We start from the raw sequence: 18,760 nt of genomic DNA, 5'->3' as shown, positions 1-18,760 counted from the left end.
GCCTCCCTAACCTGTCCGTCCTTTCTCCCACTTATCCACTCCTCCCACCTCCCACCTACCAGCCTCATCCCCACCTCCTTGACCTGTCCATCTTCCCTGGACTGACCTATCCCCTCCCTAACTCCCCACCTACACTCACCTTTACTGGCTCCATCCCCGCCTCTTTGACCTGTCCGTCTCCTCTCCACCTATCTGCTCCTTTATCCATCTTCCATCCGCCTCTCCCTCTCTCTCTATTTATTTCAGAATCCCCTTCCCCTCCCCCATTTCTGAAGAAGGGTCCAGACCCAAAACATCAGCTTTCCTGCTCCTCTGATACTGCTTGGCCTGCTGTGTTCATCCATCTCTACACCTCATTATCTCAGTATATGTCCTTTACCTGGATTTCCCAAAGGTATTTAATAAGGTGTCACAAACAAAGGTTAAAAGTCAAGATAAGGACTTACACAATTGGGGGTTAACATATTAGTGTTGATAGAGGATTGTTTAGTGGACAAGATGCAGAGAACGGTCACAGATGGGAGATTTTCAAGTTGACATGCAGTGAATAGTGGAATGCTATAAGAGTTGGTGCTGGGTTTGTAGCTATTTTCTATAAGACAATGACACCATAAGATGTAGGCCATTTACTGCATTGAGTCTGCTTCACCATTCATTTAGATCATGGCTGATCTGATAATCCTGAAATCCTCCTTCCTGTTCATTCTCATTACCCTTGATTTCTGTAATAGTTAATCATCTGTCTATCTCAGCCTTGAAAATGCTTCATGACCCAGCCTCGACACCTCTCTGTGGTAAAGAATTCCATAGATTCACTACCATTTGGCAGAAGAAATTCCTCCTCATCTGTGTCTTAAATGTGCAACCCCTTGTTGTGAGAATTTTTTTTTTCTATTCATTTTGTGGGATATAGGTGTCGCTGGCAGGCCAACATTTATTACCCATCCCTAGTTGCCCTTGAGAAGGTGGCGGTGAGCTGCCTTCTTGAACCTCTGTAGTCCACCTGCTGTGGGTTGACCCACAATACTATTAGGGAGGGAATTCCAGGATTTTAACCCACCTACAGTGAAGAAACAGTGATATATTTCCAAATCAGAATGATGAGTGGCTTGGAGGGGAACATGAAGGTGGTGGTTAAAATTGTATCAGAGAAAGAAGGAACTGCAGATGCTGGAGAATCTGAGACAACAAGGCGTAGAGCTGTATGAACACAGCAGGCCAAGCAGCATCAGAGGAGCAGGAAGGCTGACTTTTCGGGCCTAGACCCTTCTTCAGAAATGGGGGAGGGGAAGGAGGTTCTGATATAAATAGGGAGAGAGGGGGAGGCGGATAGAAGATTGATAGAGGAGAAGATAGGTGGAGAAGAGACAGACAGGTCAGAGAGGTGGGGATGGAGCCAGTAAAGGTGAGTGTAGGTGGGGAGGTAGGGAGGAGATAGGTCAGTCCAGGGAGGACGGACAGGTCAAGAGGGCGGGATGAGGTTAGTAGGTAGGAGATGGGGGTGGGGCTTGAGGTGGGAGGAGGGGTTAGGTGGGAGGAAGGACAGGTTAGGGAGGCAGGGATGAGCTGGGCTGGTTTTGGGATGCGATAGGGGGAGGGGAGATTTTGAAGCTTGTGAAATCCACATTGATACCATTGGGCTACAGGGTTCCCAAGCGGAATATGAGTTGTTGTTCCTGCAACCTTCGGGTGGCATGGTTGTGGCACTGCAGGAGGCCCAGGATGGACACGTCGTCTGCGGAATGTGAGGGGGAGTTGAAATGTTTTGCGACTGGGGGGTGCAGTTGTTTAGCTCTTCCGTACCTACACTGGCCCTAAGCCCCACCTCTTCTTCCATTACATTGATGACTGTATCGGCGCCGCCTCGTGCTCCCAGGAGGAGCTCAAACAGTTCATCCACTTCACTAACACCTTCCACCCCAACCTTAAGTTCATCTGGACCATCTCTAATACCTCTCTCTCCTTCCTGGACCTCTCTGTCTCCATCTCTGGCAACCACCTAGAAACTGATATCCAGTTCAAGCCCACCGACTCCCACAGCTACCTCGAATACACCTCCTCCCACCCACCTTCCTGCAAAAATGCTATCCCCTATTCCCAATTCCTTCACCTCCACCGCATCTGCTCCCAGGATGAGGCATTCCACTCCCGTAGATATCCTCGTTTTTCAAGGACCGCAACTTCCCCCCTCAGTGGTCGAGAACGCCCTTGACCGTGTCTCCCGCATTTCCCGCAACTCATCCCTCACACCCCCTCCCCGCAATAACAGCCAAAATAAAATCCTCCTCATCCTCACGTACCACCCCACCAACCTCCGGATCCAACGCATGATCCTCCAACACTTCTGCCATCTGCAATCCGACCCCACCACCAAAGACATTTTTCCCTCCCCACCCTTATCTGCTTTCCAGAGGGACCGCTCTCTCCGTGATTCCCTTGTCCGCTCCACACTCCCCTCCAGCCCCACCTCACCCGGCACTTTTCCCTGCAACCGCAGGAAGTGCTACACCTGCCCCTACGCCTCCCCCCTCACCCCCATCCCAGGCCCCAAGAAGACTTTCCACATCAAGCAGATGTTCACCTGCACATCTGCTAATGTGGTATACTGCATCCGCTGTTCCCGTTGTGGCCTCCTCTACATCGGGGAAACCAAGCGGAGGCTTGGGGACCGCTTTGCAGAACACCTACGCTCGGTTCGCACTAAACAACTGCACCTCCCAGTCGCGAACCATTTCAACTCCCCCTCCCATTTCGCAGACGACATGTCCATCCTGGGCCTCCTGCAGTGCCACAATGATGTTACCCGAAGGTTGCAGGAACAGCAACTCATATTTTGCTTGGGAACGCTGCAGCCCAATGGTATCAATGTGGACTTCACAAGCTTCAAAATCTCCCCTCCCCCTACCGCATCCCAAAACCAGCCCAGCTCGTCCCCGCCTCCCTAACCTGTCCTTTCTCCCACCTATCCCCTCCTCCCACCTCAAGCCCCACCCCCATCTCCTACCCACTAATCTCATCCCGCCCCCTTGACCTGTCCGTCCTCCCTGGACTGACCTATCTCCTCCCTACCTCCCCACCTACACTCACCTTTACTGGCTCCATCCCTGCCTCTTTGACCTGTCTGCCTCTTCTCCACCTATTTTCTCCTCTATCCATCTTCTATCCGCCTCCCCCTCTCTCCCTATTTATTTCAGAACCCCTTTCCCCTCCCCCATTTCTGAAGAAGGGTGTCGGCCCGAAACATTAGCCTTCCTGTTCCTCTGATGCTGCTTGGCCTGCTGTGTTCATCCAGGACTGCTCAGTACTCTGGTTTTTAATCAGCAGGCAGACAGTGAAGAACTGAAGGTTGGAAGTACAGTTCTGAAAAATAAATGACTTCTACTTGAAAGACCCCACAATAGTACAGCATAACTTGAGGACTCAGATACAGCCCATTGCTGCATGGCATCATTTCCTGATGCTCCACCCCAAAGCTCCATAGATATTTAATCAGCAGTGTTGTTCGTTCAGTCGTTCAATATCGTGTTACTCTGAAATCACTGCAGCTGTTTCTTTTGTGCCAACGCTCGCTGAGGCAAATTATTACCATATGTTCATGAATTTTTTTCCAAGCTTCACATGAAGGCAAATAAATCTCTGCAGTGAAACAAACCATTGACCATTGATGTTTGTTGAGCCCTTTCAAAACAGGACTTGTTGATATATTTTAATAGACATTGCAGGTGGGAGGGACCCAATTACAACAAATCCCAGATAAGTTTGTAAGTGAACCAAACCATGTGTATTGTATTGTCTTCATTGAGCAGCTTCAGAGAATGGGATAGCTAAAGTTTAGTCAGGGCTCCACAAACCCTTTTCAGGTTTGAGGAGTTAGAAAGTAAGGAATGGGCTAATATCCTTCTGTGTAGAATGAAATTTCCTTATTGGTTTCTAACTTCTTCATGTAGACCCAATAGACGTATTCTGATTGACAGAAAACCTACAGCCGCTCGGATTCTCCAGCATCTGCAGTTCCTACTATCTCTCTTAGCCGCAGAAGACAAGCCCACTGGCATAAACTGTGCTGTCCTCAATAAAATGTAAAGTCCAGTATCAGGATGATGAATTCATTTTTGCCATCTTAAAACAGCAACAATATGTGAAACATTATATGGGACAAACTATGCTCTTCATTGTGAAATTGTAAACAGTCTTACATACTGGGTTATGGTTTTACCCAACAACAGAAGTCCTTTCTATAGGTGAACCTTTAAATGTAAACATATTTCTTTTAAATGCGAAGGAGCTATATGTTTCCATTTCTCAAGTTAACATAGTGCTGAATTCTTATTTTGTTCCTATAATAAGGTAGTCTATAAACATGTAAAACCAATGTGGGAATACCCAAGTGCACCATTACTTTGGACAGAGGTGTTAAATTTAAGTATATCTTGTATACAGCCACATTGTCAGAATATACCCAAGCTGGAGGATAAAGTTTAACTTGAAACTATAAACAGATTCCCCTGATATACCATCTCATGTTATAAGTCTATTGATCCTTCCAGATGCTGGAGGGATGCGGAGGTGCCAAGACTATTCAACTGCCAAGGCTTTATTTCCTGAGTTAGGGTAAGCAAGGCATATACATCAATGCAATGGAACAGAACAGATGAGAAAGAGCACTGAAAACAAGATTTTTATGGGATATGAAGAGAGTTTGAAAGCGTTTCAAGTAATTAAGAAAAACAATGGAAATTACAGAATTATAGTATCATACGCATTTGCTGATATACCTAATATTCGACATATAGGGCTGAGCCTTACATTTTAGGGCTAAGTGCGAGTTGCATCAAATCTTTTTGGAGGATTCTTTGCAGCAAGGCCTAGTGTATTTTCTTACCATGTCTTATCAGATTCACATCATTAATTGCCTACCCCATCCCTATAGTGTCCTTCTCCTCTGGTTCTAAATTGATCTCCCCAGTATTATTCCAGAACAACTCACTACTGGAATTGACCAATATCCCTGGCACCTGTGCCAATATTTAAAGGGCTGTGTGCACTCAGACATTATGGTTCATGACATTTGCCCAGATTTCTTTTTTTTTTTCTTTATTCATTCAGGGATGAGGGCGTCGCTGGCTAGGCAGCATTTATTGCCCGTCCCTAATTGCCCAGAGAGCAGTTATATGGTTGACAAGGGAAATTTGGTTACATGCTTTGTGGGCAGGGACCTCAAGGTCCTGCTGGACAATGTGGTTCACAGACAGGATTTCCTGTACCCCAGAACCAGCAGTGCAGGCCACAACATCAGACCCTGTCAGTCTGGACTGAGGCTGCCACCTGGGTCAGTGCAGCCTCACCTAGCTGGAAGAATGCACAGTACAGTAGGGAGAAAGGCAATGACTTGCTACTGTTACCACTTCCCACTAAGGCTAGTGATCTATCAGCCTCACTATTTCCTGAATATGTCCAAGCCTCTTGAGTGCCGTGTGACTGACCTTGATGTCCTGTACTAAGACCCCCTGATCAAACGTTATTTCTCTTGATTTTACCAGGACAAGCTTCCTGGCTTTGTGTCTGCGCTAAGTTACACAGCAAGACAGAAGTAATATGAGCCTAGTATCTCAGGCTGAGCGGTTAAAGAATAAAAGGGCAAGGCAATGAAAAGCAATGCAAGACAGGAATGCTGTGAGCATCCAGCTAAACTCACTGTGAGTGAGCACTATGACAGTGAACAAAGAGCCCCAGGATATAACCTGGTCCAGTCCATAAGCTGGGTGCAAGTTTCTGAGGGCACAGTGTTCTTGCTGCAGTATTACAATGGTAGTTGTCTGTGCAGCCTGAGGTGCAGCATTTAAGCGCAGAAACATATTATAAGTGAGTCGGAAATATGCCTCGAGGGTCCTTAGAAGCTGCGATATGTTGGATGCCAATGTCTGTGGATGAGGGCTGCACGCAATCAGTGCCCTTGGAGCAAGTCCTGAGGTGCTGGTGACTGGTGTCCAACATGGATTAAGCTGAATGTTACTGAGGTGTGTCATGTATTTGTAACCTATAATCCCCTTAATTTGCAATTTGCTGCTGCCTAGCGTGAAACCCTCCTCACTGCTTGACAAATACATAAAAGATGCAGTGATTTGCTCCTGACATTGAGATAAGCTTTGCTGAACTTCCACCACAAATCCTGCTGTTGCCCACTAGTCAGACCACTATAATATTCCGCTCATCGAACAAAGTATGGGAGTGTACTGGGCCTGCCAGTCTGAGGAGGCCAGATTTTAACTTATGGTTGCTTGATTAAAAACATACCAGATTCTCCTTTCAACAGAATCTGCCTTTCACCACTTCCGGAAGTTAGAATCAACTCTAGGGTATCATGCATTTTCGTTGGAGGTTAGAAAGAGGATAACTGGCATGACCTCTTATGTACACAAACTGGTAAGGCCAACTATTCAGTACTTTATTTGACTGAGGCACAAATAGTCAAGCTAGACCAGAAAATTACTTGAGAATCAATGACATCATGATTCCACATTATGTCTCACAGCCAGTGGGGTCCTGGTTAATTTATGCAGGTTTTGCCCACATAATGTGACTGGTTCCTAACGCACCATTTTAATCTAAGGTGGAGCATTGATGGCTCCATCTATTCAAATAAATACAGTCTAAGAGGCCTGAGGATTTATTATGATCAAACATTGTGGGCTAGATTTTGCACTGTGGGCTTCCTCTGGGGGTCCAAGTGTACTGAAATTGGAGACACAAGTCCTGATGCTTGGATCGCGCAAAGAGCAGGAAGAGAGCTTAATTATCCATTTTAGTGACTCAGTGGGCTCTGGGCAGACAGTTCACAGGATCTTTCCTGCCACTTGCAAAAATAGGATGACTGCAGGAAGACATGGACGTGCCGCCCCATTCCTTCCTATTCTGTTTCTTTCCCCAGTCATCCTGTTGCTCAGCCTGTTGCCAAAGGGCTTGCAAAATTCAGCCCAGCAAATATAACAATTCTCCAGTTGGTCTCAGTTCTCCAGCTGCTCTCAAATAGACTGGATCCACTTTCTCAGTCTTGTTCAAAATTACTTTCCAACTTTTAAAACGAAGATAAATCAGACTTTCACAGAACTGAAAAACAAAATCCATTTTTCCTCCCTTTTAGAAGTCAAGTTTCCAAATAACAGTTCCAAATAATGAATCTTCATCATACTTAATGCTATTTTCTTCTTGTTTACTAAATTGCTGAGTTTCATGACATCTACAAACTTTGAAGTTATCCAGGTCATGCATGTTGAAAATGCATAATCTCAGCGTAGGAAAATACACACAGAGACTGGGCGGCATAATGGTTTAGCACTGCTGCCTCATAGCGCCAGGGACCTAAGTTTGATTGCACTGGGTTACGGTCTGTGTGGAATTTGCACATTTGCCCCCTGTCTGCGTTGATTACTCCCAATGTCCAAAGGTGTGCAGATTAGGTGGATTGACCATGCTAGGTTGTCCATTGAGTCCAGGGATGTGCAAGCTAGGTGGATTAGCAATGGGAAATGCAGGGTTACAGGTATAGGGTAAGGGGTGGGTCTGGTGGGATGCAATTCAGAGAGTTGCTGTGGACTCAATGGACTGGATGACCTGTTTCCACACTGTAGGGATCCTATGAGGAGGATTTTTTTTCTCTCTGCGGGTGGAGATTCTGTGGAATACTTTACTACAGATGGCTGTTGAAGCTGAGTTGTTAAGTAAATTCAAGGCTGGCATTAGATAGATTTCTAATCATTAAGGAAATCAAAGGTTATGGAGATAAAGTAGGAATGTGGAATTGAAGATTATCAGAACAACTGTGATCACATTGAATGGCAGAGCAGACTCAATGGGCTGAATGGCCTACTTCTACTCTGATGTCTTATGGCCTAATGAGCACAAAGAATCTCCTGTAGATTTTCAGGTGTGGGATCTTCAAAAAAATTTCAGCTCAATTTTGAATTTACCATTAGTTATTGGAAGCAACTTTCATTTCCGAAATGTCAACTTTGATAGCTACATAAAGGTATTTTATAAAAGCAATGAACATAATTTCATGTATACAGAGGCACAAAAAGATTTGGATCTGGGAATAGTTTCCTTCTATTCATTACAACACGATCTTATTCATGAATGGATTACAAGTCTAATATTTTGTAATATTGAATACCTCTTCATACCAAACAGGCTGAAGAAGGTTTCATTGCTTTTATCATTTACAAAAGTAACCAAACATAGGAAAACATCAAAACATCCTGGCTTGGATTCTTAGAGTTTCTTAGCTGCTGCTTAAAAATTCACCAACACTGAAATGACCACAATAATCAAGGCTTTCACATTATGAAACCACAGGAATAAAAAGGATAAACTATCTTTCAAAACTAGTACAGTAAGTCACGTTTTGAAAATTTCTAACAGCCTGTTTTAATCTGTTAAACCTAAATATAAACAAGTAATAACTGAAATGTAGGGAGAAAGTAGCTTAGTGGTAGTGTCATTGGACTGGTAATCCAGAACCCCATGCTAATGTTCTGCAGACATTGGTTTAATCCTACCAATGCAGATGGTGAAATTTCATTCAAATTTTAAAAAATCTGGAATTGCAAAACAAAAGCTAGCTATGTAACCACTGTTGGTTGTTGTTTTTCTGAAAAAAGAACATCTGGCTCATTCATGCAGTTTATGGAAGAAAATCTGTCATCCTTATTTGGTCTGGCCTATATGTGTTTCCTTACTCACAGCAATGTGATTGAACCTCAACTGACATTTGACAATTAAAGATGGGCAATAAATGCTAGCCTAGCCAGCAATGCTCACATTCCATGGGTGAACAGACAAAAATGTCCTCTACCAAAACATGACATTGTGAGGGTGAAAGAAATGCTTGATTGAAGAGATTGCGAATGAAAAAACACAAAAGAGTCACAAGAATCCTCTCAGCTTTGCCTGATTACTATACAACTCTTCTCACATTTAGTGTTCTCCTGCTTTCTTGCCAAATTTGCGTTTCCCAGTATTTCTAACCCATTGTTTCTTTCCAACTATTCAACATAAATATATACACATATCGTGTAGAGTAAGAAAAATACCCCCACTCATAAACTCCTTCTACCAGGTAATGTGCATGTTTATTGTACTCAATGAACTCCTGGCAAAACTTTAAATCCATAATCTAGTGATATTGTAGGCTATGGATCGTACATTTCAAACTACTTGGTTTAATACTGGCCAGTAGCATTTTATATCTGATTGCAATTCCAGTTTAACAGGAGCCACAGTGCCCTAATGGTATTTGATTAACAAATTCTAGAGTGTGTTTTTCTTTCTGCTTGAGGCTGACTAATTTTAGGCTAATGCCCCCTAGTTTGCAATTATGATTTGAAGATGTTAACTAACCTTCTCATATCCAAGGCTTTTTTCAATCCAATTAACGGTTGTCCATACTTCAGCGTATTATACTGTATCACTGGCTCTGTCTTGAACTTTTTGGCATATTACTTACTTTTCTCACTAAAAAAGTAGAAAACATATGAAAGTTAAAATTCTTCTAAATTTCCCAATGGAATAATTAATCATGCTATGAATGAAAAGCCAGCTGTAATACAAACTTTACTATTCCCTTACCTGTTTTCCAGTCAGATGATACAAGTTATGCTCTGGCAGGTTATGCTCATTCTGTCCGTGCTCCTCGTCATAGTCCTTTTCTAAGATAGAGTGCCTTTCCAAAAAGTTCTACCTAAATGTTTGGACAAACTCACTCCACAGCAGCAGAACGAATATGTAGGAAACTAGCAAAACTGGACTATAGCTCTGTGATAATCCGTACTACTGGAATGTGTTCAGAACATTTCCTAATTACTAGTTTATTAGCAGTCTGTGCTCAGTGATATTTTTTATTGAATTATGTTGTTAGCAGATAGAACATATGATAAATTCTTAATTTTTTTTCCCATCACAGAACATAAATGTAACTGCAGTATTGTTGGAAGCACCAATGACTCCCTGTGTAACTCATCATCAGGCCAGTGTGATTGCCTGCCTGGGTACGTCGGCCTACAATGCAATGACTGTGCAGGAGGCTTTTACCGCAGCACCATTAATGGACAGTGCACTTTATGTGGATGTAACGAGACAGGAGCAGTAAACTCCCAATGTGACAGGTAAGGTCATTATATTTCAACGGTAGAAATGGTGGTAACTGTACCAGTCAACAGTGAATTCCTGGGAGAGACCAGCCAGCAACTGAAAATGGAAAGTAGCAATGTTGTAAGTAGCCCCCCACATCTCAGACACCACCATCTGGAAGTTCAGAGGCAGCAGGTGGATGGGGGCACCATATCCTCCAGGTTTTCCTCTAATTCACACAGGACCCAGGCTTGAACATGCACCTGAGTTTCTTCCTGACTTAACAGCACTGTGGAAACATCCTCAATATAGGGCACTGCATTGTTTCAACAAGGCCTACCATCTCACAGCTAGGGAGATCAGTAAATGCTAGCAGAATTCATAATGTCGATACTTGGTGAATGAATTAAAAGGAAGTTACATTGATTTATCATCTGTAGTTCCTTTATCCTTCAAAACACTAAACATTAAATTCGAACAAGGTCAGAAGTCACATGACACCAGGTTATAGTCCAGCAGGTTCATTTGAAATCACTAGCTTTCGAAGCGCTACTACTTCATCAGGTGAAGGGGCAGCACTCCAAAAACTTGTGATTTCAAACAAACCTGTTAGACTACAATCAGGTGTAATGTGACTTCTGACCTTGTCCAACCTAGTCCAGCACCAGCACCAGCACCTCCATATTATTGAATTTGAAAGCCACCAAACACCTACACCCATAGTAGGAACTCACATTTATACATTTGTCATGACATGAAGATAGTTTAGGCTGCTTTACAGTCAAAATGAAAACTATATTAACAATGGTGGGACATCAAAAGTTACAGAAACTATTAACATCTCAAGTGGCTTTTCCCATTACGAGAGGCGAAGGTCCAGTGGTATTATTGCTAGACTATCCAGAAACTCAGCTAATGTTCTGATGACCCAGGTTTGAATCTCGCCAACGTAGATGGTGGAACTTGAATTCAATAAAAAAAAATCTGGTATTAAGAATCTACTCATGAAACCATTATTGATTGGTGGAAATCCTGTAAGCCCAATATGTTTGAAGTGTGACTATTACAATGGCTTTAAGTAGTGTATTTTGTTCATTTTTTTGAAGAAGGTTCTGAGCCATAGGTGGTAAACTCTTCCAAGTCTATAGAGTAAACAGCTTGTGAGACCTTAGGGTTGTTAAGTTTAGAACAATAGCAGTAGCATGAATGGGTGGAGTCAGGCTCCCAAAATCCAGGGTTTTAGTTCAGCTTTCAGTAGTTATTGGAGTTTTGAAGTCAGCTGTGGAAGCTGCCATAACCCTGTCTTTACCAGAATTCTCTCGTGGGGTTCTTTCCTCTTGGACTGGAGAAACATCGCATGTAAGACAATCTATTTTACTGAATTTGCCTTTGCCAAGGGTGTGTTTATGAGCTGTTACCATATTGGAACAGTTGCTTTTTGGTAGTTAAAGAATCTATTACTCCCCTACATTTTCTAATGGAGTTAAAGTTATACCAATTCTTCTTTCTTTTGTTTGTATTTTAACTGTAGGGTAAGAATAAAGTATGTTTTGCTTAAAGCCAAGCAGTGTAACCAGTCAAATTACATCTGGAACACAACATCTTACCTTTTCCTTTAAATAAGACAAAAGATGGAGTCTAGGCCAACTCCTTGACATATTTAAAGGGGGTTTGATCTAGTCCATAGCAGTCATCAAAAGAACTAAGATTTCTACTGAAAGGATACATCCTCAGATTTATGCCAAATCAGTGTAATGACTTTGTATTCTCACTGCTAGCTAATAGCCCTCTTCAAATTTCATTTTTCAAATTCATATATCTTTTACTAGAATAATTATAAAAATTGGATAATCTTCTAAACTATTATCTCTAGGACACACACAAATGTATTTAATTCTTGCTAAAGAACCCTGAAATGTATTAAATTTTTGATGCATCCATAATGAGGCAGATATTGACTGGGTGGGTTTCTTAGGCAGCCTGGAATGAGAGGGGCAGAGCTTGGCATGGGAAACTAGGAAGTGTATATTTCCCCACATGCTGTGGAGTTCTTGGTAGATTGGCGATCCCTGACTGCTGTGTGGGGAAGGGGCATCTGGCCCAAGGCTGTTGTGATCTCAAACCTGTGTGGAGGGGGGCGAAGTGGTTGGTGGGTGTCCAATTTCTTGCAAGAACTGATCCTGAAATGTTTCTATGGGTATATGATGAGGGGAGTGTGGGTGTAAATTTGGAGATGGGGTGAGATTTAAAAAAAACTCTCCTACTCCTAAAGGTGGCAAGCAGTGCTTAAAGGAACTTTGTAGTTGTCTTCAGCTCCTTTCAGATGCTAGACTTCCTGAAACCTGGACAGCCTGACCAGCCAATTTCAAACCTACTAAGTGGCTCAAATCAAGGGTTTCCACTGTCATTAAAATATTTAAATTGCCAGCCCACCTTCCTGTAGAGGGGCCAGATGCCCCTTCCCCACACAGCAGTCAGGGATCGCCAATCTACCAAGAACTCCACAGCATGTGGGGAAATATACACTTCCTAGTTTCCCATGCCAAGCTCTGCCCCTCTCATTCCAGGCTGCCTAAGAAACCCACCCAGTCAATATCTGCCTCATTATGGATGCATGAATCCTTTATCCTGCATTCATTTTAAACCCCACTTGGATGGGCTAGTGTTGAAGTTCAGTTTTTAAAAGTTCTAACATCTAACTTAGACCCCAATTCACAATTTTTGAGTGTTAAAATCCATCCCAATAGTTCAGTTTCTGTTAATACTAATGACACATGATAACTTTAATTTCCCTTTTACTGATGATGAAGTAGTCAAGATTCCTAGGTTAATTCTAACTTGTAAATAGGAAATTGGAACATTTCCAACCTCATTTCATCAAGCGGTAGTTACCTTAGCTGGGTCCAACTGAGTTCAAGTGTTACAAGTTAGGTCATTCTGCAGTTCTGCTTAATACTTCAGAATAAACCAGTTCTGGAATAAGTTCAAGTTACTGTTGCAGTTGGCATTCACTTAGTCAAAAACCAGCCAGTTCTCGACTACAGGATAATTTTCTCAAAGATGCTTCCCAACTCCATATGGCGTGACTAATGAGGCAACTGAAGAATTTGACCTTCATTACTACATTTCGTAATTCTTTCAAACAGGATTTAAAATATTTGTTTGAGGAATGGCACAATAAGTTTTTGAATATAACAAAATATTGAAGTGGAACGCGTGGGAAGGAATTGTTTAGAACTTGAAAGCATGTAAAATTAAATCATAGATGACTCTTGCGATCAATGCAACAGGGGAAAAAAAAGTAGAGGAAAAAATAAAGTAGTTGGAAAGTCAGCACTGATTTTGCCCCCTGTGATTTATCAAGATACTTGCATTTATGGAATGAAAGTGCAGGCTAGGTGGATTACTGATGATAAATGTGGGATACGGGGAGTGGGTCTGGCTGGGATGCTCTTTGGAGAGTTGGTGCAGACTTGATAGGCTGAATGGCCTCTTTCTGCACTGTAAGAATTCTATGACACTTTAGCTTTTTAAGGTGTTGTTTTCCCATCTTCTAATGGTAGCAGGAGTTCCTCAGTGATTGTAACCACTGTGCCACATTTAAAGGCTACCAGTCTACCTTCTGCCAATTTTTGGTCAAAAGATGGCACAGAGTAGCTGCCAGGTGCCTGAGGTGTGATTTTAGGCAGTTTGAGGAGGGGGCATTAAAATGGAGTTGAAGCCCAAGATCAGCCATGCCTCATTAAATGACAAAGTAGTCTGAAAGAGCCAGTAATGCAAATAGCCATAAATCGATGACCCAAAGTCTGCTACTGGAGGCAACTGCTCTTTATCTGCTGTATCAAATCCCTTCATGATTCTGAACCCTTCTATGAAATCACTTCAACTTTCCCTGCTCTAAGGGCAACAATCACAGCTTCTTAAGTCTTTCTACATAACTGAATGCTCCCAACGCTGCTGCCATTCCAGCAAATCTTCTTGAGACTGTTGCTAAAACTTTGACATTTAACTACCTTGCCTAGATTCCTCAATATGGACAGAATTAAAATTGACCCAGTGAGAGTCAGGAAATATTTCCATTGCTTCAAGCTTAAGGATTTCATCTTTTACATGCACTGGGTGGACTTTAATAGCCCCTATAGTGGACTGAGAGACAGATACCAGCCTTTATTCAAGAAGGAAAGCATGTGGTAAAATTCCTGTCAGTTATTCAACTTACCCCAATTAAGTCAGTGAGGAGGAAGGTCAACGCCAAGCTCCCCAGGCCGAGGCCAATTAAAGCCCTTAAGTAGTTGATTACTGACCACCAAAAGACCTCAGATCTCTGCCATTGACGGAATATGCATTGTTAGAAGCAGCCACAGCAGGTTTGCCACCTGCTCTCTGACCAGTGAAGTGGCTCACACTCGCAGCTGTTAAAGTCAGCCCTCCGCATGGCATAGAAACAAGCAAGAATATTTAAAACAAGCACAGTTATATAAATAGTAAATTCTGTGGTATTACCAAAGTTTCAAGGAATTTAGCACTGTGGACAACCACTTGCTGTTCCTGGGCCAGATTGTGCAAGATGCCTTATTGTGCAACCTTGTTTTCAGTCTGGAGTCTGATATCTGTCTATTTGAGAGGAAATAGTGGTAAGTATTGACTGGCAAATCATTTCTGGCAGTGGAGCCAGGTTCCTCTTTCAGCTCGCATCTGTACAAACTCTACAGCCGTCTTTGACAGACAGCCAGACTTCGAGCCTGAGAGCAACCAGCTGGAAACTCCTACCAACTTCTTAGCGCAAAACACAATTTATTCTCTGGTGATCCAGTATTAGGTTTCATGTACACTGAAATGTTGCACAAGTTGAAAGAGATTTTTTTTTTATGGCTGCAAATAAATTTAAGACTTTGGAATCTGAATTTAGCATATTTTACAATGTCGTTACGTTCCATGTATGGCTACTGAATCACAACTCAAAACTGTACAATTAGAAACACCTTCCACATCAAACAGATGTTTACCTGCACATCTGCTAATGTGGTATACTGTATCCACTGTTTCCGATGTGGCCTCCTCTACATCGGGGAAACCAAGCGGAGGCTTGGGGACCGTTTTGCGGAACACCTACGCTCGGTTCGTGACAAACCACTGCACCTCCCAGTCGCGAGCTATTTCAACTGCCCCTCCCACTCCTTGGACGACATGTCCATCCTGGGCCTCCTCGAGTGCCACAACGATGCCACCCAAAGGCTGCAGGAACAGCACCTCATATTTCACTTGGGAACCCTGCAGCCCAATGGTATCAATGTGCACTTCACAAGCTTCAAAATCTCCCCTCCCCCGATTGCATTTCAAAACCAGCCCAGCTCATCCCCACCTCTCTAACCTGTCCTTTCTCCCACCTATCCACTCCTCCCACCTCAAGCCCCACCCCACCTCCCACCTACCAGCCTCATCCCGCCTCCTTGACCTGTCTGTCCTCCCTGGACTGACCTATCCCCTCCCTAACTCCCCACCTACACTCACCTTTACTGGCTCCAACCCTGCCTCTTTGACCTGTCTGTCTCCTCTCCACCTATCTTCTCCTTTATCCATCTTCTATCCACCTCCCCCTCTCTCCCTATTTATTTCAGAATCCCCTTCCCCTCCCCCATTTCTGAAGAAGGGTCCAGACCCGAAACGTCAGCCTTCCTGCTCCTCTGATGCTGCTTGGCCTGCTGTGTTCATCCAGCTCTACACCTTGTTATCTCAGATTCTCCAGCATTGGCAGTTCCTACTGTATCTGTGACAATCAGAAACACAGCCTGGTTTGTTTTTTGGAAGAATATCACATTTCTAAGTTGTGAGATACTTTGATATTCAGATTTTGATTTTGTTGCATCATCTATTTGTTTTCCACTTGCTCCATCCTTACCCTGCACGTAAATCAAGACAGGTATGCTAACTGCTTGGCCTGCTGTGTTCATCCAGCCCTGCACCTTGTTGTCCAGGTATGCTAAGCTAGTCACTGTAATTGGTTTTACATTCTGATGAGTGTAATTGGAAGGAGGCAGCTAAAATTGAACATACAAAATTCCATCGTTTCCATCACAGCTTGGTAACATAGGCTGCCTTTGACAAGTGGGAGTTAAGTGTCTCTCACAAGAAACCAATGAGGTTAACTGAGTTATTCCTATCTGTCACTTTTGTACTTTTAAGACAAAATTCATGTTCTAAAAATTGACAAGTGCTAACTTGTAAAGCAAGACTAATGTTTTGTTCAATAAAACTATGAATTTCTTTGACAAGTATTTGAATTATAAAATGACATTTTTCACATATTTTCATGCAAATAGCATCATTTTTGGAATTGAGTGTAAAGGTCTGCATGATTCTCCCAAATGAAGCCAAGTTGGAGGCTGTTCCCCCACACTGGTATTTTAATGGATACAGTAATGAAAATTCTGCAGAACATGTTTGTATTCTGTGCAGCTGCTGTACTGTTTAATGAACTTTGGCAGTTAGTGTACTGTGCAACATGCAGATAAACAGAAATTTGGTTGTCAAGGAAAGGTAATGGCATTAGGGATAGCCTTATAAAATATGCGTTCTATACAGAACATACATTATACCTACACACATATTATAAATGAAGTATGTAACTCAAGTCCTATAACTTTTCTTTGATTAAACTAATCATTTTAAATTTGAATTACCAGGTTATACATATTACAGTTGACAGGTCATGTGATCTGGAAATTTTTCTGGCATCAATTCAAAACAATCTACGTTGCATTGTACTTTGCTTTATAAACATTAATGCTGAAGCAAAAATATATAACGTTATTTATGTCCCTATTGTATAATTTTTGGCTCTGAATTAAAAAATACATGGACTATTAAATCAGTTAAGCTACCTCTCAGCATTATTTTTGGGCTGATTTTGTATACTTCAAGGCCCTGAAATAACATGCAAGCAATATAAATGGTGCCTGACAATGTAGAATCTCCATCCGGAGCTATCAGTTTATTTGTATTTGCTGATAATTTGCATGCAGTTTTTTTTTGACAAATATTAACCAGAAGGTTAAGGGATGCTTTAGGGTTATTGGAGCCCTTAATCCTGTTACATATTTTCTGATCACTGCAAGAATGCACGACATATGACAGAAGTAACAGTACTGATTTTGCTGGTGTTGTGATAACTGTAAGTCACCACAAAACCATAGCACCAAAGGAACACAGACTCTAATTTGAAGTAATCAAGATGCTTTCCTGCATTCATTTGATAGGAAATACCATGTGCAACAAAAGTTGGGATGGCACAGTGGCAAGCACTGCTGCCTCACAACACCAGGGTCCTGGGTTCAATTCCAGCCTTGTGGGTAGCTGTCTGTGTGGAGTTTGCACATTCTCTCCATGTCTGTCTGGGTTTTCTTCGAGTGCTCTGGTTTCCTCCTACAGTCCAAAGATATGGAAGTTAGATGGATTGGCCATGTTTTAAAAAAAAATTGATCCATGATGTGCAGGTTAGGTGGGTTAGCCATGGTAAAAATTCCAGTGGGGTTACGGAATGAGATGCAGACTGGGTCTGCGTGGGATGCTGTTTGGAGGGTCAGTGCAGACTTGATATGCCAAATGGCCTCTTTCTGCACTGTAGGGATTGTATGATTCTATGATAGGTGAAGTGCTTTCTGCAAGAGAAAGAGGAAAAAAGTTTTAAACTTACCGTACAAGCCTCTGAAAATTGTTGACAGCCAAATATATTTCAGAGACTGGGTACACAACACACAAAAAAAGTAACAGTATCAGTAAATGCATATGGACATCAATGTGTACAAGAGAATATTATATGCCAGGTCATGACACTCATGCGGTTGGTTATCCTCTAACCCTCAAGTAGTGTGATCTTATTAATAAAATAGAATCCTGACAGTGTGGAAGCAGGCCATTCAGCCCATTGAGTCTACACTGACACTTCGAGGCATCCCACCCTGTACCTGTAACCCTGCATTTCCAATGGCTAATCCACCTAGCCTGCATGTTTTTGGACTGTGGGAGGAAACCCACGCAGACACAGGCAAAATGTACAAACTCCACACAGACAGTTGCCTGAGGGTAGAATTGAACCTGGGTCCCTGCTGCTGTGAGGTAGCAGTGCTAACCACTGAGCCACTGTGCTGCTTCCCATCCCTCACCGCGCCCCTCCCCCCTCCCCCCTCCCCCCTCCCCCACCAGAGGTAATGAATAAGTTGAGTTTCTTTTTAGTCATTCTCAGGATGTGGGCATCTCTAATTCCCCAGAGTTGGAATTTGAACCCAAGTCTCAAGAACACTGATTGGATCTCTGGATTAATAATCTAGCAATAATACCGCTCGGCCATTGCGTCCCCAAATATCCATATAATGTCACAGAGCACAAAATACATGTAAAATATCAACCTGAGCACAGGACAATGCTATCAATGTGTAATGTGTACATGGGAAAAAGGACATTTGCCTCAGTATATAGCATAGACACAATGAAAAACAGTGAAAAGTCTTTTTCATTCTCCCCAACCCATTTTGCTTTTGAAACATAATCCTGACATCTACTGTGAAATTAAAATTAAAAGTAATTTAATGAGGCTGACTTAAAGAAAAGGATTAATATCCAGGGTAAACTGACATAG

The 18,760-nt window shown here is 42.6% G+C and overlaps 1 protein-coding gene across 1 annotated transcript in view; it reads left to right on the top strand.

Moving 5' to 3' along the window:
• The window catches only part of LOC109932262 (multiple epidermal growth factor-like domains protein 9), a 285,543-nt gene that overhangs the window by 73,773 nt on the left and 193,010 nt on the right, over positions 1-18,760 (top strand). The window contains exon 2 of the mRNA XM_048613789.1: positions 9,959-10,160. Within this exon, the coding sequence (XP_048469746.1) occupies positions 9,959-10,160 (202 nt within the window). The remainder of the gene's footprint in view (positions 1-9,958; positions 10,161-18,760) is intronic.

This window comes from Rhincodon typus, chromosome 28 (genome assembly GCF_021869965.1).
Source record: "Rhincodon typus isolate 14 chromosome 28, sRhiTyp1.1, whole genome shotgun sequence".
NCBI lineage: Eukaryota > Metazoa > Chordata > Chondrichthyes > Orectolobiformes > Rhincodontidae > Rhincodon > Rhincodon typus.
The sequence above is the reverse complement of the archived record's forward strand: the minus strand, read 5'-3'. Positions and strand labels throughout refer to the sequence as shown.